The sequence below is a fragment of the Rhodnius prolixus genome, unplaced genomic scaffold, assembly GCF_049639745.1.
Source record: "Rhodnius prolixus isolate KJV_2025 unplaced genomic scaffold, Rpr scaffold_7, whole genome shotgun sequence".
NCBI lineage: Eukaryota > Metazoa > Arthropoda > Insecta > Hemiptera > Reduviidae > Rhodnius > Rhodnius prolixus.
The window spans coordinates 17,932,586-17,960,308 of record NW_027411582.1 but is presented as its reverse complement, the minus strand read 5'-3'; the positions used below and the strand labels follow the sequence as shown (position 1 = coordinate 17,960,308).

Sequence of the window (27,723 nt, the reverse complement as noted above, 5' to 3'; positions counted from 1 at the left end):
GATATAAAGATCGATTGAGCAGGAGAGGAGTGGACAGTAGGGTTATAGTACTGGAGAGCAGAGAAATGAAAACGTGTGTGTTCTGTTAAGTTTATATTTACCTTTTTGTTAGGTCCTACCGACTGCGACAGTATTATGTATTTCTCGAAACAGGTAAATAATAGTACTAAAAGAACAAACTTAAAATACATATACCAAGCATAAATTATTTGGCGCATTACAATCTAAGTACTGTATTCTGATATTTTGTTTAGTGTTAATATTATACACCTATAATTCAAATATAAAACCATTAAACTATAAAATAATTTTCCTGGCCCTTCTTTCTTGACGCATCCCATTTCTAGCCGACGGGCTGTAAACTAAGCATGTTTCTCTGGCATAAAAGCTGTATAGCGAATAGGCCAGTAGCTACTACCACATTAAACAAAGTGTTCTCTCTTAAAAGGACAGGCCTCATAATTAGTCTTAATTAAACATCATCTAGCAGTTATCCTTTTAAGTGTTATGTTAATTATTACTTGGGTACCTGGCAGGCTATTTGCCAGGCATTTCATGCTAGCGTAACTCTGCCATTTCTCATTCTACAAGAAGATATTCTAAGATTTAGATAGCCTAAATGATGATATTATCGCAATTTTACTCAAATATGTTGCAGAAAACTGTAGAAAATCTCCTTAATAAAAACTTACAGTTTAAAATGTTAAGTATAAGGGTTGATTAAACGCCAAAAGATACACAAATCAGCAAGTATCCATCATTTCATTTATACTTCATTGATATTATTTAAGTAATTTTGCTGCATTAACTTTTCCTTCACATTTTTAGAATTTATTAGATGTCACAGACCCTTATACTGGCCATTTCATTCATAATATTATTTTATTATAATTATGATAAAATGAGTGATGAATTATTCTGAGTAGTCACATATACATGCATGTTAAAGTAGAAAAAAACAAAGTTAGAGTCGGCCACTTTTTAAATTTCAATCACGGAGGATTTAAAACAATATTTCAGTCTTGAATTCGTCTTACCGAAATATTCGTGAACACAATGTTGTATATGTGTAATATAAAATAAATAAGATATGCATATTTTTAGGACAGCTAATTATTCCAGTATTTTACTATAAGTAAAATTAGGGAGACTAAATTAAATTACAAATGAGAAATGAATAATTATTGTTGAATAATCTACTTGTTATTAACTGTGTTATTTGTGCTCACGAATATTTCGGTAAAACGAATTCAAGACTGAAATATTGTTTTAAATCTACCTTTTAAGAGGAGCAAGAAAAATAAACTGCGATTACAGTACTTCTCCCTAAAAGGCAAAGAGGCAAAGATTTTGAATCGAACGACAATTCATTGATGTAAATCGGTTCACTCATTGATAATTTTAACGATTGCAGTACTTCCTCTTAGTACGTGTAAGAGCATGATGGCACTTCAAAGCCACGTAGAGGAGCTTTGATCACTTCTTCATGCTAAATTTTATCAAAATTGGACTAAGCAATATAGAAATATTGGTAATAATAGTTTTAGAAAGGGACTTATTTGGGTGGGGCAAACTCCCCTCCTTATGAGGCATAGCGTCGAGACTTTTAAAGTACAAGTCTGAACAAAATTTCGATTCGAATGACACTTCATTCATGAAAATCGGTTCACGTCTCGATAATTTGAAACGATTGCTATACTTCCTCTTAACAAGTGTAAGAGCAGAATGTCGTTTTAATGTTACGTAGGGAAGCCATAACCCTATGATCCTACCAAATTTTATCAAAATCGGGCCAAGATTTACAGAGAAATTAGAAATAATAATTTTGGAGGGGGCCTTACATAAAGGGGGCTAACTCCTCTCCCATTCGATGTACAGCGTCGAGACCCCCACAAGGCACATCTACATAAAATTCCGAATCGAATGACACCTCATTCATGAAAATCGGTTCACGCGTTTAGGCGCTACGTTGTTTACAAAAAAGATAACAACAACAACAACAACCATTTTTGAAAATGCCGTTTTTGCTCATTTTCAGCAACTTTTTTCTCGAAATCTATTATATCTATGTTGTTGCAAAAAAATTACAGGCCTAAAGAAGGATTTGCCTTACTTTATAAAGAAAATTTGGGAATTTTATCTTTTATAGAAAAATAGAAAAAAATTGTCAAAGTTGGGTGTTTTTCAACGTTACGCTTTTTCGTGCAGTTTTTGATGATCAACCCTTATACAACTGTCCTACCGGACAGTTTTAATTTGTCCATTTACAACAAAGATTTGGAAAAGAAAACTTTCATAGCAAAACTCCTAAAAATAAATTTAGAAAATATATTCCGTTTAATAGTCGAAAAAAAGCAAAATTCCAAACTTTAGCATGTTCAATTTGAATGTTTTCATTCAAAATGAAATTAGTGAACATTACACTAATTTGGTACTCAAATTGTAAGATATTATTTGAATTAAAATTTGATCATATTTTGCAGGTCATAAATGTTATTATTAATGTTTGATTTATACTATTCTGTATACTAAGATACATTTCATTAATAATGGAATTTTCATTTGAAAGTTTTTATTTTTACATAAACCATTGAAATTAGTTTACTAGTTATTAATATTTATTATGGAAATTATTATAAACTTGTATGCATTAGGGAAATTATATTGGAATATACATTACTTAATTAAAGTTAACCATTTGTATAGATTAATTGTTGCTAAAGTTAATACCGTACATGTTTATTTATCAGAAAATAAATTTTGTATAAAGGAATAGTGTCCAAACGAAATGCTACCTTAGGGCTGTTGTTTACATACCACTATATTATGTTCCCTGCAAGAGGTCCGAGTATCATTATTTGTAGTGCCCGCGGTACAAGGTATTGAATTTAAGAAATAAACTTATTAAAGGGTGTTACCAAATGAAAATGAATCAGTTTTGTCTTTCACTAAACAGCAAACACTACTGTTCTTAATTAACTCAAGCTTTGGTTTTAATTAAATACATATTTTAGAGTAACCACTAATGTAAACAATCTAAACTATAGGATGTGTTAGTTAGATGGATGTGTGTTATTATGTAGAAAAAAAAAACAAATTATCTACAAGACATTGTTTTCGAACTGATTAAGGCAGGACCAATTAGCTTAAAAACTAAGCTTGCAGAATACATGTCCGAACTCTTGAAAGGAAAAGAAGCTCCAATAGAGTGGAGGATGGGACTTATAACCCCAGTGTTTAAGAAGGGGCAAAGGAAAGACTGCTCCAACTACAGGGGAATCACAGTAACAAGCTCTCTTAGCAGGGTATACGGGCGCATCCTTAACAGCAGACTTGAGGAAGAAGTTAAGGATGTTATTAGCGAAGAGCAGGCAGGTTTTCGAGCTGGTAGATCATGTATCGATCATATCTTCAGCCTCAAAATGCTCATCGAAAAAAGATTAGCCTGTGATCGGGAACTCCACATGATCTTCGTGGATTTGCAGAAGGCCTATGATACTGTGCCACTAGCCAAATTGTGGGATGCTCTTCATAATGTAGGAGTCAAAAGTTACCTCATTAGAGCAATTCAAGGGCTATATAAGAATGCAAGTGGAGCAGTAAAAGTAGGTGGGCGGATCTCCGCAAGTTTCCCGGTAAATAAGGGACTGAAGCAGGGTTGCTGTTTATCCCCTCTTCTTTTTAACATATATGTAGAACAAGCGCTCAAACACTGGAAAAGATCCTGCTGCAAAATGGGTGTACCTGTTCGTGATAAGTTTATCCACTCCCTCCAATACGCCGATGACCAGGTAATAATAGCGTCAGAGGCAGAGGATGTGAGCTACATGTTTAGGAAGTTAATAGCCGAGTATTCCAGATGGGGACTAAGCGTTAGCAAAAAGAAAACTGAATACATGGTGTTCAATGCTCCTCCCGTTCCGGTAGAGATAGACGGCTGGATGCTATATCCAAGTAAGGAATTTAAATATCTTGGGTACTGGCTGTCATCTACAGGAACAAGTGAGACAGACATTGAACACAAAGTAAATAATGGCAAGAAAATTATGAATGCATTAAACGCGACCCTCTGGAGCAAGGAAATAGGAATAAAAACAAAAAGGAAAATTTACCACTCATTTGTGGAAAGTGTAGCCACATACGCAGCAGAAAACTGGACGTTGTCCAGAAGAGCTGAAGGTAGCCTGTTAGCCCTGGAAATGGACTTTTGGAGGAGGAGTTGTGGTGTATCCAGGCTCCAGCGAGTTCCCAACTCCGAAATTAGGGAGAAAGCCAAAGTCGAAAAGACCATTCTCTATACAATAGAGACCAAAAGACTGAAATGATATGGCCACCTAATGCGGATGGATGAAGATCGCTGGCCCAGGAGAATCCACAGCTTCACTCCACAGGAAAGGAGGAAACGGGGCCGACCTAGGAGGCGGCGGATGGAGGGTGTGGAACAGGCGATGGCAGCGAGGGGATTGAGAGAGGGAGACTGGGAAGATAGAGAGCGCTGGCTATTGGGTATTGGGAATATGACCGCATAGGTTGTAAACTACCCGGAATAAAAAAAAAATCTACAAGACCAGTTGTTTTTAATAATTGTACACCTCAGCGGAAATATGAGATGGTTTTGAATAAACAAACCTAGTCCCTACATTGTTCTACTAGTCTGAAAATGGACAAAGGGAAGCCTGAAATATTTCTTAGTCAAAGAAACTGTGGTATATTTGATATCGATATGATTAAAACTGTCCGGTAGGACAGTTGTATGTGGGTTGATCATCAAAAACTGCACGAAAAGCATAACGTTAAAAAACACCCAACTTTGACAATTTTTTTCTCTTTTTCTATACAAGATAAAATTCCCAAATTTTCTTTATAATATAGGGCAAATCCTCCTTTATGACTGTAATTTTTTTGCAACAACCTAGATTTGATAGATTTTGAGAAAAAAGATGCTGAAAATGAGCAAAAACGGCATTTTCAAAAATTGTTCTTGTTTTTGTTCTTCTTGTTACCTTTTTTGTAAACAACGTAGCGCCTAAACGCGTGAACCGATTTTCATGAATGAGGTGTCATTCGAGTCGGAATGTTATATAGATGTGGCTTTTGGGGGTCTCGACGCTGTACATGGAATGGGAGAGGAGTTAGCCCCTTTTATGTAAGGCCCCCTCCAAAATTATTATCATTAATTACTCTGTAAATCTTAGCCCGATTTTGATAAAATTTGGTAGGAAGACAGGGTTAGGGCTCCCCTACGTAACATTAAAGCGACGATCTGCTCTTACACTTGTTAAGGGGAAGTATAGCAATCGTTTCAAATTATCGAGACGTGAACCGATTTTCATGAATGAAGTGTCATTCGAATCGAAATTTTGTACAGATTTGCACTTTAAAAGTCTCGACGCTGTGCCTCATAAAGAGGGGAGTTTGCCCCACCCAAGTAAGGCCCTTTCTAAAACTATTATTACCAATATTTCTATAACGCTTAGTCCGATTTTGATAAAATTCAGCCCGAATAAGTGGTTAAAGCTCCTCTACGTGGCTGTGAAGTGCCATCATGCTCTTACACCTACTAAGAGGAAGTACTGCAATCGTTAAAATTATCAATGAGTGAACCGATTTACATCAATGAATTGTCGTTCGATTCAAAATCTTTGCCTTTTAGGGAGAAGTACTGTAATCGCAGTTTATTTTTCTTACTCCTCTTAAAGGGAAGTACTGAAATCGCAGTTTAATTTTGCTATATACGTACAAATTACCTTCCTATTTTATTCAAAACGCTTTCTCAAAAAAATTGTTATTGAGGATGGTTTGGGGACCGCAACTATAACCATTCTTTAAAAAGATCTCTCCAGTGGTAGTTACGGTTCCGATTTAACACCTTATCAGGTTATAATGATACAATTAAAATTTATTATTCCCAATTTTAATAAAATCTGTAAAGCAGATATGTAACTTTGCAGAACATACAAAAAGGAAAATCTATCCAAAAGGTACAAAAATCTCCTTAACAAAAACTTACAGTTTAAAATGTTAAGTATAAGGGTTGATTAAACGCCAAAAGGTACACAAATCAGCAAGTAACATGTCGTTAATACTTCATATTATTTAAGTAATTTTACTACATTAATTTTCATTAATAAGTTATTTTTTAGAATTTATTAGATGTTACAGACCCTTATGCTGGCCAGTTAATTCATTTTCTTTTTCTTTTTTTTTTATGATTTAAGTCGCGTCAGCATCTAAGGTTATTGGCGCCCGGAGCTTTTGTCAGTGCACTGCCGGCCTCCGGACAGTGTTCTCTCGTTACAGACAACACTGTCCATCACCGGACAGTGAGCTGGAAGAAGCTCTTAGAAAGAGAAAATCTAAGGGTCTGCAGCTGGATTCAAACCCGGAACCTCCACGTGGTAATCCAATACGCTAACCGCATAGCTAATCCCTTTCCTTTGTTTATTCATAATATTTTATTTTTTTGTTATAATTATGATAAAATGTATATTATATCTTCATAATTAAATAGGTACTTTATTATAGCTTTATTCCAAATTATTCTTCTGATTTATCTTTATTATGCCCTTTATTCTGAGTAGTCACATATATGTATGTACTCGTACATGCACGTTAAAGTAGAAAAAGACAAAGGCAGAGTCGGCTACTATTTAAATTTGAATCACGGATTTAAAACAATATTTCAGTCTAGAATTCGTCTTTCCGAAGTATTTGTGAGCACAAATAACGCGTAGGTAATATCAAGTAAATTATTCAACAATTCATTTCTCAATTGTAATTTAATGTAGTCCCTCTAATTTTACTTATAGTAAAATACTGGAATAATTATGTTAGCTGTCATAAAAATATGCATATCTTATTTATCTTATATTCCAAATATATAACACTGTGGGAAGAATACCTAGATTGAGAATGTAATTGAAGAAAACTATATTATTTGCGCTAAAGCCAGATAATTATTACCTATTATTATAAACGTTTGACTACTACATAAAATAACAATTACTTTAATCGAAGAATGAACTTAAACCGACGATTTTTATTTAAAAATAAAAATAAATAAATGAAATCATTGATGAATGTTGGTGTAGGCATTTTTTTTAAAAAAGTTTTTGAATTTTCTAGCCTCAAATTTTTTTTAATAAAGTTTTTCTTTTTAACCTGTGATTAATAGTTTGTTGATTAGATATTACAGTCAATCTAAGTTAAATGGTGTTCTACTTAAACAAATATTTTGTAGATTAAAATGGCCAGCATAAGGGTCTGTGAAACATCTAATAAATTCAAAAAAATATTAATGAAAATTAATGTAGTAAAATTATTTAAAATAATATCAATGAAGTATTAATGAAATGTTGGGTGCTTGCTGATTTGTGTACCTTTTGGCGTTTAATCAACCCTTATACTTAACATTTTAAACTGTAAGTTTTTGTTAAGGAGATATAAAGATCGATTGAGCAGGAGAAGAGTGAACAGTAGAGTTATGTGGAGAGAAGAGAAATGAAAACGTGTGTGTCCTGTTAAGTACGATTATATATTTATTTACCTTTTTGTTAGGTCCTACCGACTGCGCGTATTTCTCGAAACAGGTAAATAATACACAGGTAAGTATAAGAAGTTTATTGTGTTATTTAGAAGAGTATTTCTAAAAAAGGTAAATATACACTAAACAGAACACATACGTTTTCATTTCTCTGTTCTCCATATAACCTTACTGTCCACTCCTCTCCTGCTCAATCGATCTCTATATAGTATCGATATCAAATAAACCACAGAAACAAAAATAAACAATCGATATTGAATTAGCTTTTGATTATCTACTTAGAATTCCTCTTTCAAATTATTTTGTTTTTAAAATAAGAAAATTCCTCTCTTCTTATTTACATAGCAGAAAATAAAGTTAAAACAGAGCATTTCACAATAAATTTCCTACATTTAGACGATTGTTTAGTTGAACATTTTTATTCCGCAAATGAGATGTTATATTCATACATTTTTGAGCCTAAAGCAGAATTCGTGGAATACATAAACAAAAAAGGTTTAACTTTTGTTTTAATGTTGAAAATAATTATTTCTTTTAAAAAAGTAGGAAGCATTACAAAAAATAAAAAATAAAATAAATGTGTAAAAAAAACCTTTCATTTATTTCATTTTGTGCCCTAATATGAGGCTACCACATGAAAAATTATCTGCATGGATAATGGAAGAATGGTTACTGGGAATAATTTCACCAAATTATCTTATATGATCTGTACACATGGCATAGAGCATGCCCCCTCCCCCGCCAACATTGAGCACACCAAGTACATTACAGTTATGTAAGAGGGGCGGAGACTAGGCCATTAACGCAGAGCTAGTGGCACATAATATTGGTTTACACAGTTGTTAGCAAACAAAGTTTAATCCACCACTTAATCATTTTGCCGTAGAATCATCACCAGTTAGATTATCATCACGTTTATCATTGTTGCGCATAGATTATTATATAATTTTCCACATTTTCAACCGTTCAAAACTTGTCTTCTAACATTTAGCATAGAATTAACCACAAAATTCCTAGAATTATTTATAGATAATAATATATTATTTGCTCTATTCTCTTTTATAGCGCGACATGCAAAAACCTGTCTATTTATGGTACGCCATATTAATCAGCTTGACACAAGCGAACTCTTGATTAATATAATTAACAAATTTGTAGCGAACACTCACACGACATTCTTTTACTACAATTCTAGAGGTTACACATTTACACAACAATGAAATTTAAACATCCTTAATTCGCTCTAAAAATTATAGATTGTAGGATGCAAAAACATGATATTTCAATCCAAATTCCTTAAACATCTTTACTGAGTTGGCTTTTTCACTTTATTGAATTTCCTCATTTTTCTCTAAAGAAAATTTGATTGAAGGTATTTTAGAGAAAATGTCTCTTATATTAATGAGAATTATATGAGTTGCTAAAATTTTAGGTTCGAAAAATAATTCAGAACATTTTATAGCGAAAGAAAAACATCTAAGAATATATTATAGCGAGAGAATATGCATCTAAGAATAAATTATTATGAGAGAATATATATCTAAGAATAAATTATAGCGAGAGAATATATATCTAATATATTATAGTGAGAGAATAATATCTAAGAATTCATTATAGCAAGAGAATATGCATCTAAGAATAAATTATTATGAGAGAATATATATCTAAGAATACATTATAGCGACAGAATATGCATCTAAGAATAAATTATAGCGAGAGAATATGCATCTAAGAATAAATTATAACGAGAGAATATATATCTAAGAATACATTATAGCGAGAGAATATATATCTAATAATATATTATAGCGAGAGAATATGCATCTAAGAATAAATTATGACGAATAAATTTAAGAACAATATAAAATATGGTTTTCTATTCCATTGAAATGTTTTAACATTAAATAGAATTTATAAAATTAAACTGTTATAAACAAATGCAGCTTAGCGAGACAATTTTATTGTGAAAAAGATTTATTGTGACAATTAAAAAGGTTTGGAAACCACTGCTCTGTACCAAACTGATATTCAACCTCTAAAAAATATAGATAAAAATCCGAATCCTGTCAGAAATACGTTTATATACAATAATACGGAAAAATCAATGATATGTTATTAAACTATGATTTTAATTTGATGGTAAATTCGTTTAAAATTTACGCCATTACTAAATTTGCATAATGAATATCTGCTGCCGTAGAGATCACTTTAGCCACTACAGTGTTGTTCAGACGGTACATACTGTTTGGGTCTACGATCTTGGGATGGACAATAAAGCTAACGTTTGATGAAAGCCCAAGACTGATTACTTTGCTTTCAAGTAAGCGATTAACGCATGTAATTTTAACAATTGCTTCCAACGATGGAACAAGAGCTAGCTTTAACTAAGAAAATGGACGTTAATGAAAGACGATTCCAAATTCTGCCAAAGAAGTGGACGTAAAAGTTAGGGGTTTCACTTCATTAAACATTGTAGTTCATCGTTAACTAGACAAATTAGTTGCAGAAATCCAAGGGTACAGGCCCATGCAAATGAAGCTAGTGATGTTTTAGAAGTAAACAACCAATCGAAACAATAACGTTAGAAGCTCGATACATTGCTGATTGCTTTCTGTATGGCTTTCTAAATGACCTCTAGTCATAAATCTGTCCTTCTCGAGTAGAACTAATTAATTTAGATTCCTTTTCTCTCTCTGCCGATAATTGAGTGTCTACATAATTTATAAACAACTAGCAATGATGCACGGTGACCAGTGTACCCAATGAGATATCAACTCTCAAAATACTAGGTGCTTTTATTAGAATGTATAAGTTTTCGTACAAAAAATAGATAACAACTCTGAGTACAAGATAAACAATCAAAACGACTACCGGGTTAAGCGGCCCACTAGAATTTGAAAATGAAGTGTTCCAGAAAAAAAGAAATAATATTACAAAAATATCCTACAACCTTCAATTAAATTAAATTTTTCTGCAACCATGTAGGGAAGTTCTCATTACTCAATTAAAATCATCTGTGTAATGCCCAACTTCCCACACTAGTGGGGAAAAATCCCAATTAGTGTCACTTTCCGCACTAGTGTGTGGAAAAACTTTATTGTGCTTCCTTGATATAAGAAGTTTTGTTATTAACATAAATATTTTCTGTAAAACTTTAATAAGCTTATTTAACGTAACTAAATAATTAAAAAACGAATATTAAAAAATAAAATAAAACTTGAAAGGAATATAGAAATAAAAATAATACTTTAATAAATAATTAGATATTTTTAATTATAACAGTTAAAAAGGTTATAGTGTTACCTTATAGAAATTTAAAATGGATTCTAGTGATTCCTGTTTAGAAAACACTCCATCAATAAAAGAAACAGCAGAAAATGTAATAAGTAATGTAAATACGTAAGTAATGTAAATAATTGTAATATAACAATAAATGTTTATAATAAATAAATTACTTTTTGTAGACTGTAAAAATGAAATTTTTAGTTAATAAATCTAATGGTTGCAGAAAAAATATAATATTTAACTCGAGTGTTAAGTATTTTCCTCACACTCGCTTCGCTCACTCGTGCGTGCAAACCCTGCCTCGCTTGAGGAAAAGTACTACTTTCCACACTTGTTAAATAAATAACTATTAACTTACAACTAAAATTTTTATTACATTTCAGTTAAATTAGATTAGACTTAATTTGGGCGGCCTGAAGGCCTACGCCACCGCGTCCCCTATGGATCTATTGTGGCTCCCCTTTACTTTAAAGCTCACCCTCCAGACCCGTCCTCTTAATCAGGATTCAGTTAAATTAAATACAGCATTTAAATAATTTACACGCTCTGGTTATCATATATTCAATTTAACGAATATTATAAGAATGTGAAGATTTATCTCAATGAATTTTCTACACACGTTTCAAAGAAATAAATGTATAAAAGGATGGGAACTTGATGTACGAGATCAGGCTAATCTGCCTAAATTCGCAGAAAACAAAACAAGAATAAAAGCAAATTTTTAATTAAGGAATATTTAAAGAACTTGTAATATTATCAGCTGAATTCAACCAAATTTTCGTTTATTTTGATTCTTTTGTCCATAGTAAAATAAGAACATGATGTATCAATTTCACAATGAATGTAAAAAGAAAAAAAAAAATACTCCCAAAAAATGTACTGAAATTTCAAAAAACATTATTCATTTGCTAGACATCGTTTGGTTTCTTACACAAAGCTAATTGTATAAGAAAAATTACGAATTGTATATTTTGCAATTTTAAAAACGTAAGATCTAAAAGGCATTTCATGGCCATTCAGTAAACAATAATATTTCAACGAGCAGCCTCTACACAAACTAGCCATACCATCCTTGTTCGGCCCACTGACTTACAAATATATATGAAAAATATTATAAATAACAAGTGGCAAAGTCAGTGGGATAATATTGACGAAAAACTTAAAGAATTTAAACCATGTGTGCGAAATGCTAAAGTCGAGAACTACCCGCGGCATGAATCAGTAATTTTAACGAGGCTAAGGATTGGACATACACGTGTGACACATGGGTACCTCCTCATTGCCGAAAGAAGGCCGAGGTGCCGAGAAAGGCTGACAGTGTCGCACGTGTTGGAAGGGTGTCAGGCACTGCGAACACAGAGAGAAACAGCAGGCCTGCCACATGACCAGCGCGCAATTCTCCAAGAGGGTTCTCCTTATGTAAGGAGGCTATTTGATTTCTTAAAAAATATAAATTATTATAATAAAATTTAGGTATAGATTAGGTTAGCTTATAGTTTAGTTCTTATAAAGGGGAAAGGAATATCGAGTACTTTCCCCTTGTGTGAATGAGTAGTATGTTCTTTTTAATAGCGTGAGTGTATTTATTGGCATGAAAGTATTTATTGGCGTGAATGTATTTATTGGTATGAATGATTTTATCAGTATAAGTGTATTTATTGCGAGAATGTTGGTATGAATGTTAGATTTAGTTTTTTTTAATTCGGGGTTGAAAGAAATTTATAAAAGTATTTCAACCCCCCTTAGATTTAAATTCATTTAGGATTAGGTCACTTTTAGAGTGTGCAGGAACATTTGTTAAAAGTACTGCACACTTGAGTTAGATTCTACGAAATAGCCTCCTTAGGATAGACTATGTACATAATCTAGATTAAGCGTTATTACATATGTCATATATAATGTATTTGTATATATATGTATTATTATATAAATCGTTACAATTTTGTTTATTAATAGTTAAAGCAAAACCCAAAGTACTTTTAATTGCTTGAATTTTGGATAAACGTCAGCTTATGAAAATAAGGGATGGTACCATCGGCCAAATCGCATTCCCCCTCGTCGGCTAGACCGATGATGTAAGAGGGGAGCGCGGTCTGCTTCCGTTCGCCTAGGCTCCACCCTGCCTTGCTGAGCAAGATATGTGTGTGGCAGCCCGATAGGACAATAGGGTACCATCCCAGCTCTAGTGGCCTTCATGTGACAAAAGAAACTGTGAGCAGGCGCTAATGGCCACAGACGTCGATGCGCCGAAAAAAAAAAAAATAAAAAAATAAAAATATTTCAAATAGGTGTGATCAATACATTTAATACATATATATATATAAAAAAAAAATACTCACATTTTCAATAATGCAGACAAGATTTATTGTACTTCCCTGTCCTATGTGGTACTCACCAGTACCCAAAATGTACGCTGTAGGAACAACTACGATTAAATTGAAGTAATGGGAAAGGGTACCTCGACCAGTTGCAACCTGCAAAATTCAGACACAAAAAAAAAGTAATTAATTAATTTTACTGTTTTAATTATGGTTGGTTGATAAAGGTTATTGGTAAATGGGCTTATGCGAAACGTGCTTGTATTTTATAATTCCAAATCAATTCAGAAAATTAATTAAAAGTACACTAATTTAAAAATAAACATTAAAAGCAACTGCAAAGGAAATTAACTTATTTGCTGTTAACTTCAATTAATGAATTAAAACCTAATAAAAGAAATTAATAATTAATGATCGTGATACACTCTTTTTTCTATCATCATTATACTGTTACAACTTCACTATTTGATTTCAACTTATTGATGTCAATGATTATTTATATGTAAATTACAAAGTGTAAATGATATTTTCTAGAGATTTGTTTAGTTTTTAAATTGTAGCATAAATTCAGTGAACCGTTGGCTATATCTAATCACAATCAATGAAATATATTATATAATAAGAGACTACAGGAAAAATAAATAATTTAAGTGTACTGCAGGGGTGATCCAAGCTTTAAAGATTGGGAACGTCATTTTGGTAGCTTGAAATTATTATTTTAACGTACAAGGGTTGGCTGAAAAGGAATGCACACATGCTAGGAGGAAAGAAAAGTGTTATCAAGTTCGGACAGAAAGTATATTAAAGTACAATTCTTAAGCTCCACAATTATGTACTACTTTTCAATGTAGTCACCATTAACGCTAGTACATTTCTCCCAACGGGAAACAAGTTTTTTCATTCCGTCACTGAAGATTCTTTTGACTTTTCTTGAATCCAGGATTTGACAGCTGCCTTCACCTCATCGTCTGAGGAGTACTAATTACCCTTGAGGTCTCTCTTGAATAGAGGAAACAAATAAAAATCGCAGAGGGCAAGATCCGGGGAATAAGGAGGGTGTGGAATTGGTTCAAACTTCAGTTTTTCCAGAGCCTCTGCAGTTTCGCGCGAGGTGTGAGGACGAGCGTTGTCATGTTGCAAGATTATTGGTGCCAAGCTGCCTCTAACAGGACAAACTCGACGTCGGAGGTTTCTTAGAGTCTGTACGTACCGAGAAAAAAAATTTATCGTTGCTCCTGGAACCAGAAAATCGGTCACATAAACTTGATGAGCATCCCAAAACACAGTCAGAAGAATTTATTTTTTTTTTTTGCAGACGATTGTGTTTTGAACTTTTTCGGCCGAGGAGTTGATATTCAATGCTCTGCCTTTTCTCTTCTGGGTCGTAATGATGGACCCATGATTCGTTCCCTGTCACAATATTCAAAAAGAAAGTTGATAACAGCATGCTGTTTATCTCGCAGTGACATAGCACCAGTTCACGTGTCCATATTTCGGCGTCTAAAAATACACTGGCTGAACGCAGCGAGTTCAAACTGCGCCTACGTAATATGGGGAAATGTGACTTCCAAATGCCACCTCGCACGCTTTTTGAAGCTCTTCGTTCGCGTTCTGCAAGCATGTGTGCATTACTTTTCAGCCAACCCTCGTAACTTGATCGTGCATTGTTATGGCCAAATTTTCCAAATTTGGCTGGTATAAACAGTGGCTAAAACACGATTCCTAAATTTGAAATCGATAATTGTAAGGTGTAATTCAGTTTTTTTACTGCTTGCAAGCACGAATACTCGAATTAAACTAAAAAAATAAATAGAAAAATGCATGAAGCAACTCTCCAAATATTTTTATAATTATTCCTGAACATTTTTGAATCCTGAACATTCCTGAATATTTTCTTTATTTTTTAAAAATATTTTTGTAAATTTAAATCAGCTCTGAATTTATCGCTATAATTTGTCTACTACGTTCGTCCGCTTCGCGGGCGGTTTGATCCGATGGTCCTCAGTCTTGGCTACGTGTTGGCTAACCCCTATTAAAATAAAGTTAAAATCTAAGGCCTTGGGCACACAGAAAGCGGTCTGTCGCGGCGGGCAACGATCTCCAACTGAGGCGGTCAGGCGGTCTAATTGTATTACACAATGTTGTATCATCTCTGTCAAACAGAACGCGGTCTAGTCTTTGTCGCGACGACAAGCGTTCTGGTAGTACATTACAGATTTCAACGGTGACCGCCTTACCACCTAGTAAGTACGAATTAAAGATTCCAATGTTTAGAAACTTTATTATTCATTTTTTATTTCATTCTCGCGACATACGAAAATACTAAGAAGAACCTATCTTCATGCGACTCCAGTTCGATACATAAGCGGTGGTATTCCCCTAATTGTTCTCTCTTCTTATTGATTTCATGCACCAAACTTCGTCTTTTCTTCTTTTTGCTTTGCAAAGCTAATAGTAGAAGGAGTTGTTCTTTGTCTGAGCTCAAACACAATGTATAAAAATTAAAACAAAGAACAAGAAAACGCACTACTACTTCTCAAGAAGAAAGCTACCAAACTGGACCGCTCAAACAAAGATATTGCGTTCTGTCTGACGTCCCCATATCGCAAACCGCCGCGGCAGACCGCTTTCTGTGTGCCCAAAGCCTTAAGTATTAAGTATATTTTGAGCTCAAACTTATTGTGAAAGTTGAGTAAGTGAAGGAGATTCTACAGGACCGGTCTGAGACATACCTGGAACGCTGGTAAAACTCCTTCAGTGACGCGTTATCTTTTTTTTTTTTTTTTTTTTTTGGCGCATCAACAGCTGAGGTCATTAGCGCCCGGAGCTTTTTCCAGTGCACTGCCGGCCTCCGGACAGTGTTCTCTCGCTACAGACAACACTGTCCATCACCGGACAGTGAGCTGTAAGAAGCTCCTAGGAAGAGAAAATCTAAGGGTCAGCTGCTGGATTCGAACCCGGGACCTCCGCGTGGGAGTCCAGTATGCTAACCTCATAGCTAATCCCTTCCCTTTTGTTTGTTTATTAATTTCATAACTTATATAAAATTTAAACTAAAATAAAAAATATACCGAACAAAGATTACCTAGTAAATGTTTAAAATCAAAGTTATCACCACTAATGCTGATGATATACTTGGATTTTCTGTGCCTTTAGACTAAATTAAATCAGTGGTTTCTCCCTGGTAACGATCCAATAATTACAGGAAAAACAGAACATAAAATACAAAAAACACGTAAATATTAGGACAACGAATGAATAGCAGTACTATGAGACAAAAATAGAAATACATATCTTAATTTTGACATTTTTTAAATAATTATTCCACTACCTTTGTGCATATATAAATATATCACAATATATTGTTACAACAATAACTTTAGGAGAAAGTGGTGCCTTAAAAAAATATATATTTATAAAATTAAATAATTAATTGATACAGTACAGGAGACTCCTCCAAAGTCTCGTATTACCTCATTAGAGGGACGTAAAATAATTAAAAAAAAAGAACATTAATTAATAAAAAAAAAGTACATATAATTTTAACATATACAATCATTTTTGTAAATGAAAAATATCAATCACCATTATAAGAGCGGATTATTTCCATATAAAAACTTAACAAAACTTAAGTAATTGAATTTGGGCTCATGGCAACTCAGAAAGGTTATTATTTGCATTTAAATCACTTAGCAGTACTTAAAACTCCGGGCACATCATTACCGTAACCAACTATGGCTATCTTTAGGCATCCATTACATCACTAACATATTTAAAGTTTAGGACTGCCCTTTTTTTTAAAGAAAACTCAGCCCTTTCAAGTATCCGAAAGAACAATGAATCTTTGTGGTTTCTACCACAAAACGGGGAGGCTATAGAATTTGGTCATCACCTAACCGTTTCATTAATTATTATGGCTAGCTAACAATCTTTTAAACAATTTAATTTTTAATTTATTTAAAATTTATTATTTACCTTAAAAAAGAAGAACAAAAAATCGAGATTACATCCATAAATGTATCCACATTAGTAATAAGGCATTACTGGTTACAGAGTGGTGAGTTGGAAACCAAATTGATGGAAGGACAGTACTAACTAATTCTAGAAGAGGATAAATTCCTTTTAGGGATAATTATTCGATTTTTTTTTTTTAAGAATGGAGTTATATAGGAAATTAGGAAACTAGCTTTTTTTTTAGATTCAGGAATCATTATTTTGGATAACTTTAGCTATTACTAGATCTTAATTCTTAGATAGTTTATGCACTATCAATAAAGATTCTTAGATAGGTTAAGCACAAGTCAATAAAGTAGGTAATATAACCTAATTCCATTCAAAAATTGGTAATGATTTTTATAGGGTCAACATATATTAAGAATTCAAAAGGTAAACATTTGTTACTTTTCATTTATACTGAATGTAGTTTTAAACAGGACGCGTTCATCTCATTTCAGTTGTTAAAGTTAAAAACGAATGTTTACACACAGTATGTAGTATTTGCATATCTCTCCCACTCATACCTCTCTCTCATTCTATCCTATTCTTAGCCATAAACAGTACGAACTTTCAACCATTTTCTAAAATACCTCTTCAGTTTTAAACAAATAGTCTTATCTTTGTATAAAGTTGATGAAACATTTACAACTTTGTGCCAGCAGCTATAATTTTGTCATATATTCTCACTTTTCATATGAAAGCTTTTATTTTAATTATATTCATCGATTTTTATTTTAACATATTGTTTTCTGGTTCAGCTATTTAGGATTCATTTAGCGAGGAATCGATCCAGAACAAATCGATCTCAGGCTAAATTGAAACCTTAATATAAATATTTTACTGTCACTAAAAGTTAATAAGTTATTCAGTAATATTGCTAATAATAATTCCATTCCAAATTAATATTCATATAAACAAAGCTTTAAAATTGGCACCTTGGAGGTTACTAGAACTAGACTATTCCCTGTTCTGGGGATTGAGAAATATGTACTGTAGAAAAAATGAAAAAAGTAAATTTGATCTATTTCAAATCTTAATGCTTTTCAAACATGAATCTTCCTTAAATCAATAAAAAAAGAACTAGATTCTGAGAAAGAATTCCTTTTTTGACAAATGAAAAAGATCAAAGAGTTTTACGAACTGAACGGATAAGCTGACATAATGAAGAAGATTTAGCTGAACGTAATTTATAAAGAAGTTAAAGAAAAAAAAAAGAGTTTTTCGAATTGTTAAAAAAGAAGCTAATGGTGACGAAGAATATTTATTGGGAGTTAAGTTAGAATTGGTCGCAAAGAATGTGAAGCTTATTTATCTGAAAGTTTTCTTTTGTAAGCTTTTCATAACAAACGCAGATTACATTTTCTAAATTTGAACACGTACGAGGTCTGTAAATTAAGTAATGAGACTGATTTTTAAAAAAAAAATTATTCAAAAAGCATTACAATTCTATATTGTCTCCTTCAAAATAACTTCCTTCTGAAGCCACACAGCGCTGGAGACGTTTCTTCCACTTCTCATAGCAGTGCTCGAACTCCGATACTGGAATAGCCTTCAGCTGGTCGGTTACAGCCGTTTGAATGTTTTCGACTGTCCCAAAATGAGTTCCCTTGAGGTGATTTTTCAACTTCGGGAAGAGAAAAAAGTCACAAGGACTCAAGTCAGGCGAATAAGGAGCATGGAGTGGCACACTTCAACCTCTCCAAGGCCCAAAAAAGCAAGGATGGCGAAATCGAAGATCAAATGCATGCTGATTTGTTTTTCCGATATCCACGGAATCGTCCACAAAGAGTTTCTACCTCAAGGTCAAACGGTCAATCAATACTTTTACCGAGAGGTTCTTGAAAAACTTCGAAAAAGAGTCATTCGTGTGAGACCAAAGATCAAGAACAAGTGGGTGTTGCATCACGATAATGCTCCTTGTCACACAGCAATTTCAATAAACCAGAGTTTTTGGCCAGTAAAAACATTCCTGTGGCTCCTCAGCCTCCTTATTCGCCTGACTTGAGTCCTTGTGACTTTTTCCTCTTCCGAAGTTGAAAAATCACCTCAAGGGAACTCATTTTGGGACAATCGAAAACATTCGAAAACGGCTGTAGCCGACCAGCTGAAGGCTATTCCAGTATCAGAGTTCGAGCACTGCTATGAGGAGTGGAAGAAACGTCTCCAGCGCTGTGTGGCTTCAGAAGGAAGTTACTTTGAAGGTGACAATATAGAATTGTAATTCTTTTTGAATAATTTTTTTTTTTTAAATCAGTCTCATTACTTAATTTGCAGACCTCGTACATATTCTTGAAACATGATGATGAAGGATGGGGTTAGCTGAATGATTGGCTGAATTTCAAAGCGGAGATGCAGGGATCGAATCTAACTGCTGGCTCTTAGATTTTCTAAGTGTGCTGCTACCATAAACACTGTCGGATGGTACTGACGCTATCTGTACCCAACAGCCTTTCATCAAGGAAAGCACAGCATTTATCTGGTCTAATTTTAAAACTTTATTCTTTGTTCCTGGATTTTAACGAAGTGATGGATCCAAAAAGTCAGTCAGTGAACAGTTTCGTTTTTTAAAGATGTAGAATAATGAATATTCTGAAAACTCTTGAACTAGTAACATTTAAGATACAGGAATTTATTAACATTAAAGATACGTTATCATTAGAAAAAACTAACTCCAACAAATCTAACAAGATGACACAGGATTGGGGTCTATCACCAATCTAACACACCCACTCTCGAGAGAAAACCAGTTATTTCACAACATTATCTGGTAAGAGGCTAATCTCTCTTTACAGAACACCACTCCATTTCAACAGCGTTCCACCCAACAGTGTCACCAGTTCCAACAATTCTTATACCTTTATGTTCCCTGTTATTTATAACTCTATTATCTGGAGACCTCATTCATTGTCAATTCTTCCTTTTACTTTAACTTCTTTCTCTATCTCTGTTCTTCTATTTCACCTCTTTTTCTGTAAAGAATACATTAAGCTGCATCATTCATTTCATAGAATGAAAGAATTATATTTTATCAAAATGTATTCTTCTCTTATGGACATAGTATATAATCAACTTCAAGGATTATGGATCTATTACAACTATAATTATCTAATTTTTGAAGGATAAAAAAAATATTGTAACATTAATGAAATCATATTGTGTTGAGATTATTTTAAATCGAAACAGAAACACTTAACGTGAGAGCTGCTTCGTGTAGATCAGTTTTGGAAATGAAGGCGAATAGGGCTTTAGCAGATAGTTACAGAGATTTCTGCATATCTTAAATTAAGTAATTTATTTCATTTATAATAATAATTAATCCAATGCAGTTGACTTTTAATTTAATTTTTTTAAATAGTTTTTCCAGGATGTTTCTTTTCTTTAATTTAATTTTTCATTATTTCGAATCAGCTGCTGGTCCTTAGATTTTCTCTTCCTAGAAGCTTCTTAAAGCTCACGGTGTAACGAGAGAACACTGTTCGAAGGCTAACAGTGCACTGAAAAAAACTGAAAAAAAGCTCCGGGCGTCAATAACCTTTAATGTTAAAGCGCTTTAAAAATATACATATATTTACTTGGCATTCGTAGGCACCATTATCCCGTTTCTGTACGTATTTGATCTGCAAGGTCCAATCATCAGATCCTTCAGTATGTAATACTTGAAATCTTTCATCATTTGTGTAAGTAAACATCGCCGATGTGAGAATATGCCAATCTCTTCTTCTAACCCAGGATACCTGCACAAATTTAATCAGAAATATTTTTTTTTAAAATTGAAGTCACAATACGAGGGTCGTTTGAAAAGTCCGTGCAAAGTCAGAGAGATAGCACTACTGGCGCGTATCGAGGTTATGTTTAGTTAGTAGCATCTCTTGGAAGAGCACACACCAAGTTTCAGCCAGATCGGTCTATTTCTTTGTGTTTGGCATTCGTTTGAATCGAGGAAGTCGAGTGATTTTCAAAAAATGGACGAAAAAGAATTTCGTGTGTTGATTAAACACTACTTTATGAAAGGCAAAACGCCTCAGGAGACTAAAGAGAAACTTGATAAACATTATGGTGACTCTGCACCTTCGATTAGAACAGTTTATAAGTGGTTTCAAAATTTTCGCAGTGGCCATATGGGCACAAGTGACGCTGAACGTTCTGGACGCCCTGTTGAGGTTACTACTCCAGAAATCATTAATAAAATCCATGATATGGTGATGGATGACAGAAGAGTGAAGGTGCGTGAGATTGCTAGTGCTGTGGGCATCTCGAATGAACGGGTACATAATATTTTGCATCAACATTTGGACATGACAAAGCTATCCGCAAGATGGGTGCCGCGATTGCACACGCTTGACCAAAAACGAAATCGTGTGAAGTGTTGCAAGGACGGTTTGCAGATGTTCCAGAAGAATCCGCAGGACTTTAAGCGTCGTTTCGTCACTGTGGATGAAACATGGATACATCACTACACTCCTGAGACCAAAGAACAATCTAAACAACGGGTTACCGAGGGGAAATCTGCGCCAAAAAAGGCGAAGACCGTTCCTTCGGCCGGAAAGATTATGGCGACTGTCTTTTGGGATTCGCAAGGAATAATCCTCATCGACTATCTGGAAAAGGGTAAAACTATTACAGGTGCATATTATTCATCGTTATTGGACCGTTTGAAAACCGAGCTGCAAGAAAAACGCCCACGATTGGCCCACAAAAAAGTCCTTTTCCATCACGACAACGCACCAGCTCACACCTCAGCAGTTGTGGTCGCAAAATTAATGGAAATAGGGTTCCAACTCGTTTCACATCCCCCCCCTATTCTCCAGACTTGGCTCCCACGGACTACTATTTGTTTCCCAATATGAAGAAATGGCTGGCGGGAAAAAGATTTTATTCAAACGAGGAGGTGATTGCAGAAACGAATGGCTATTTTTCAGACTTGGACAAATCCTATTATTCGGAAGGAGATCAACAAACTAGAGCAGCGTTGGACGAAGTGTATAAGCCTAAAAGGAGACTATGTTGAAAAATAAAAAAGGTTTACCCCAAAAAATTAAGTAGTTTTTATTTTTGCACGGACTTTTCAAACGACCCTCGTATGTTAGAAAAAATTGTTTACAATAAAGCACCTAATTGGTAGTTGGAAGTTAAGCCCCGCCTGAAAAAAATAGGCTATTACATTAATTTATATGAAAATGTTTTTCAATAAAAAAAAAAATAAAAATAAAATTAAAAAAATACAGGACAAATAAACATGGCAGTAACAAATATTGATTTTTTTTTTTCCAGGGCAATAGCGTTTGCATTGACCTTAACTTTTGAATTATTCAACAGGAAATGTAAAGAAATAAATAAAATTAGAATGTAAAAAAAAATATAAATAAAATTTCTACAAAATTATTATATAAATATGTAAAGCAGAGTTTATATTCGAACTAGACTAGGTCAAATGTATCTTAGATATTGCACTTGTATATTTCGACCTTCAATGACTAATTCTATTTATTACTGTACTATATTTATTGTAGTTTCCTAAGGAGTTCTTAAATTGTTTAGTGTCCTTAAAACCCAGACATCTAAATTGCTTTCCTGTTCAAAAAATATAGAATAAATAAATAAAATATTCTATGGAAAAAAAAAAATATATATAGACATAAATATTATATAATCTAAAACTTAATCAAATATCTACGCAAGAAAAAGTAATCAAAAAAACAAAGTCTGAACTACGTTTTTCTTTGAAATAATTGGTGTTAAATAATTAACCAATAAGTATGCAGAGTTGGAAGTGTGAAATATGGGCGGTTCGATTAGCCAATTAAAAGCTGGAACTAATATGGCAACCAAGGGGGAATCTGCGCCAAAAAAGGCGAAGACCGTTCCTTCGGCCGGAAAGATTATGGCGACTGTCTTTTGGGATTCGCTAGGAATAATCCTCATCGACTATCTGGAAAAGGGTAAAACTATTACAGGTGCATATTATTTATCGTTATTGGACCGTTTGAAAACCGAGCTGCAAGAAAAACGCCCACGATTGGCCCACAAAAAAGTCCTTTTCCATCACGACAACGCACCAGCTCACACCTCAGCAGTTGTGGTCGCAAAATTAATGGAAATAGGGTTCCAACTCGTTTCACATCCCCCCTATTCTCCAGACTTGGCTCTCTCGGACTAGTATTTGTTCCCCAATATGAAGAAATGGCTGGCGGGAAAAAGATTTTATTCAAACGAGGAGGTGATTGCAGAAACGAATGGCTATTTTTCAGACTTGGACAAATCCTATTATTCGGAAGGGATCAACAAACTAGAGCAGCGTTAGACGAAGTGTATAAGCCTAAAAGGAGACTATGTTGAAAAATAAAAAAGGTTTACCCCAAAAAATCAAGTAGTTTTTATTTTTGCACGGACTTTTCAAACGACCCTCGTAAGACACACAACTAAATGTTATTTAGTGTTTATGCCTTGCCAACACTAGAAATAGGAAATAAATTCTTTAATACAAATAGAATTTCTAGATAATGGTTACAAGTGATTTTGTGTGTTAACAAAATACCTCAAAAAAATAAGGAAATATTAATTACAATTCTCGCTAAGTTCGTTCTAAACCCAAAATAATTTTTACTTCTACAACGAACAGTTTCGTTAATTAACTGTATTGAAATAAAATTGTACATAGATAAGAAATTACTGTTATCTAAGTTAATCATAAGTTTTTCCTCATAATTCAAAAGACAATATTAAATTTACTAAGACTAATGTATTATTACAATTTATAGCTTTTAAATTTTAGTCTGATGATTAAATCATAAGAACAGAAGATTAATATAAGGCAATTTAATTATCAACAAAAAAAAATCATTAAATTGCCTTATTTTAATCTTCTGTTTTTATGATTTAATCATCAGACTAAAATTTAAAAGCTGTAAATTGTAATAATACATTAGTCTTAGTAAATTTAATATTGTCTTTTGAATTATGAAGAAAAAAAACCTATGTTTAACTTAGATAACATTAATTTCGAAATAAGTAAGCACAGTTTGATGATTCAAAATGTCAATACACAGACAGGCTAGAAGATCAGAGATGATTTGATAGAATGTTTTACTTATGAAACACCAAAACTTGATTGAGTGATGAACCACAGAAACCCAGACCCTGTTTCTAGGATACGTCCTTCCTAAAATACTTTTTATTTTCTCTTTTTTTTTCTCGCGATGAAGATTTAGTAAAGAAAATTGTGGTAACAAAAAAATCGTGAGAAAATTAGCACATTTTCTTTCTATTAAGGAGAAAAATCGGCTTGCTTTTACTAAGGCAACGATAAGATCGCATGAAAGAAACAGAATTTTAGAAATACTTAAAATCTGTACAACCAATCTGTACCATTCGGTATAAAAACATTTTCTTCCTCTGCCTCTCTTAAAGAAAGTAAGGTAAACCTTAGATAAGCAGGGCCTATTGCTTGAATTCCCCTTAAAGAACTCTAGGCCAATCTAATGGTTGTATCACTTATCCGTTCAGTATAGCAAATAAGTACTTTAAGCTAGCTTTTCTTATACGTTTACCTTAGATTGTTTCGTTTAGGTTAACGTTTTATTTTCTCCAAGTAGTTTTCTTTCTCTTTCTACAATTATTCCTTTAGAAGTAATCCCAGGTGGAGAGAGTTTGTATTAAATATTAGCGGCATCAGCTGCTTATCTTTTTTTTTTGAAAAACTTTTAATGTTACTGGAATCTGCGCTTTAGTAATCTCAAATGGGTTAAAACTCCCATATTTCCATGGTTACTCAAATAGTGAGAAATTGAATCTTCTTTCATCGCAACACCTTTCTGCAGAACCCTATACTTATAGATATTGTTTTTTTTTTGTTTTACTATTCCCTTCTTTAACATCGTTAACACTTCAAATGAATAATCATAAAATAAAACCTTCATTCTGAACATTACTTACAGCTCTATTGTTTAGATTTCTGACCCTACAATGAAGATAAGCGGTACCACCAAGTTGAGCAGTACTGTTAGTCACCAGATTTGTATCGAACATTGGTAAATCATCTGGCTGTGAAGTTGGCTGCATGTAACCAGGATGTTGGGCCGCCTTAGAACGTGATTTCTCTTTAACTTTGGCCAATAATTCTTCTAAACTTAACTCTCGAGATCCTGTAAACAGAAAAACAAAACAAAAAAATCGTAAGTGAATTTATTATTAATATTTTTTTTAAATCAATTAAAGAGAAAGCTAGTCGAGTGGTAACAGGCAAAACTAAGATGTATTGTGTGGTAGTTGGTTCGATTACTGGGCTAGATTCCTTGAAGGTTATTTAAAGGTTATTGAAAGAAATTTATAGTATGTTTATATTTACAAGTATGTAAGTTAGATGTCTCAGTTCACGACACCTAATGTGGTAGTTGGAAGTAAACACTTCTGAAGAAAAAGGCATTACTTTACTTTTACGTTAAGGCATTTCTTTACTTTTGCATAAAGGGTTTACTTTACTTTTACATAAAGGCAATACTTTACTTTAACATAAAGGCTTTTTACTTTTACATAAAGGCAATACTTTACTTTAACATAAAGGCTTTTTACTTTTACATAAAGGCAATACTTTACTTTAACATAAAGGCTTTTTACTTTTACATAAAGGCAATACTTTACTTTAACATAAAGGCTTTTTACTTTTACATAAAGGCAATACTTTACTTTAACATAAAGGCTTTTTACTTTTACATAAAGGCAATACTTTACTTTAACATAAAGGCTTTTTACTTTTACATAAAGGCAATACTTTACTTTAACATAAAGGCTTTTTACTTTTACATAAAGGCAATACTTTACTTTAACATAAAGGCTTTTTACTTTTACATAAAGGCAATACTTTACTTTAACATAAGGGCTTTTTACTTTTACTTAAAGGCAATACTTTACTTTAACATAAAGGCTTTTTACTTTTACATAAAGGCAATACTTTACTTTAACATAAAGGCATTACTTTACTTTTACATATGTATATACATTGTATTTCAAATATTTTGATTGATTTAATTTTAACTCTTTTTAAGCTCAACTAAAGCCTCTCCTCAGATCATCTGTATCTCTTATTGCACTAATTTCAGTGCAGTAATAAAAAATCTCAATAAGTGTAATTAAAAAGGAAAAAATGGTAAGTCAATTTTCTAAATTAATAACCAATATACGAATAACCAACCAACCAACTCGTAACCTATGAAGGATAGCCTGACTTGTCGTCTAAGTTTAGAGTTCATCTTTTGAATTATTGGAACGATTGCAGAAAAAATTTAATGATTAATAATTAATTAGTTAATAGTTAATTTAATTTTAATTAAAAATTTAATTTGAGCACTTAAGGGAAGTTAATTTCGCTTGTGGAAATTATGAGTTACTTTATAAGTTATAAATAATACATATAAAAACTATAAATAATAAATGACTTAGTACAATAAATATCTTTTATTTGTAGGTTTCTTTAACAGTTTAAATTTTTACAAAATGTTCTCAATTGGGTGTTGTTACAGTAAAATTTAAAAATGATGAAGTTACTTTGAATTTGGTAAAAAATGCATTTAACAATTTTTAATTCTGTGTCCATTGCAGGCGTAAGTGAATTAAGCGGACGAAAAAGCCCGAGAAATTTGAAGCTTAGCTCAAAAAAAAACAAAACTTAAAATGTAAATTACTATTTGCATTTCATCAAGCCCCAATGAAACATTAATTACAACGATGGTATGGTCTGATTGGATTAAATGTAGCCAATCCTGGTGTTTATCCATTAATTATAATAACGAGCCAATTAGAGAATACACACACACTGAGAGAGAGAGGGGTTGAGAGTTTAGCATTATATAATTGGTAAGTTGGTACTTGATGTAAATGTGCTTTATTTGTAATTCTTCAAACAAAATATTAAAGTATGTTTGTTTTAAGCCAGTTTATTTTTGATTACATGTTTAATTTTTTACTTTATCTACACTTTTAATTTCGTTATAATTTTTAGCTGTATAACTTGACTAAGATAATTTAGTGAGATACTGAACTTCCATAGCTTGAACATTTAAATGAACAACAAATATATACCAACGTACACAAAAGAAGGACGATGAAAAATTATGTTTGTACGTATGGTTTGGTGGAGAAGATACACAATAGATGTTTACTCTGATGTTTCATAGAGTACAAAAAAAAAATCTAAAATTTGGAGTAGAAAGTACTTTACTTCGATATTGTACTTTAAGGAACCATTTTTGGTAGAGAGGGATTATAATCAGTAAAGTTTCAGTAAAAGTAAAACATTCAGTTAGCTGCTTCTTTAAAGTTGAAATATTATTTTTTTTTATTCAATTTTCTATTCACAATCTACAAAACAATAAAATGTTATCATTGAATAAGATAGAAGACTTCATGTCTGAATCAGCTTGAGGAGAGAAGCTACCTACCGTCAACACGCTGGAGTTTCTTGCACTACTGAAACTGGTCGTGCAGTTAATTCGAATATTAATTAGATAAAAAAATATTTAAAAGGTAATAATTCCATACTTTTTATACTTTATGTAACCTTCAGAAGAAAGCACAACCAAACTCCTC

General features: G+C 32.9%; 1 protein-coding gene and 1 long non-coding RNA gene across 10 annotated transcripts in view; one reads left to right on the top strand and one right to left on the bottom strand.

Moving 5' to 3' along the window:
• The window catches only part of LOC141447096 (obscurin-like), a 676,918-nt gene that overhangs the window by 31,850 nt on the left and 617,345 nt on the right, over positions 1-27,723 (bottom strand). For all 8 annotated transcript variants that reach the window (XM_074114296.1, XM_074114295.1, XM_074114299.1 and 5 more), the window contains 3 exons: positions 25,075-25,283; positions 20,715-20,876; positions 13,168-13,302 (listed from right to left, as the gene is read on the bottom strand). In XM_074114296.1, the coding sequence (XP_073970397.1) occupies positions 13,168-13,302; positions 20,715-20,876; positions 25,075-25,283 (506 nt within the window). The remainder of the gene's footprint in view (positions 1-13,167; positions 13,303-20,714; positions 20,877-25,074; positions 25,284-27,723) is intronic.
• LOC141447100 (uncharacterized) lies at positions 21-27,269 on the top strand. 2 transcript variants are annotated; one of them, XR_012454141.1, is made up of 4 exons: positions 21-153; positions 25,090-25,313; positions 26,184-26,284; positions 26,737-27,269. It is a non-coding gene; the product is annotated as an uncharacterized lncRNA (long non-coding RNA). The 2 variants fall into 2 exon arrangements; XR_012454140.1 differs by having other exon boundaries at positions 26,184-27,269.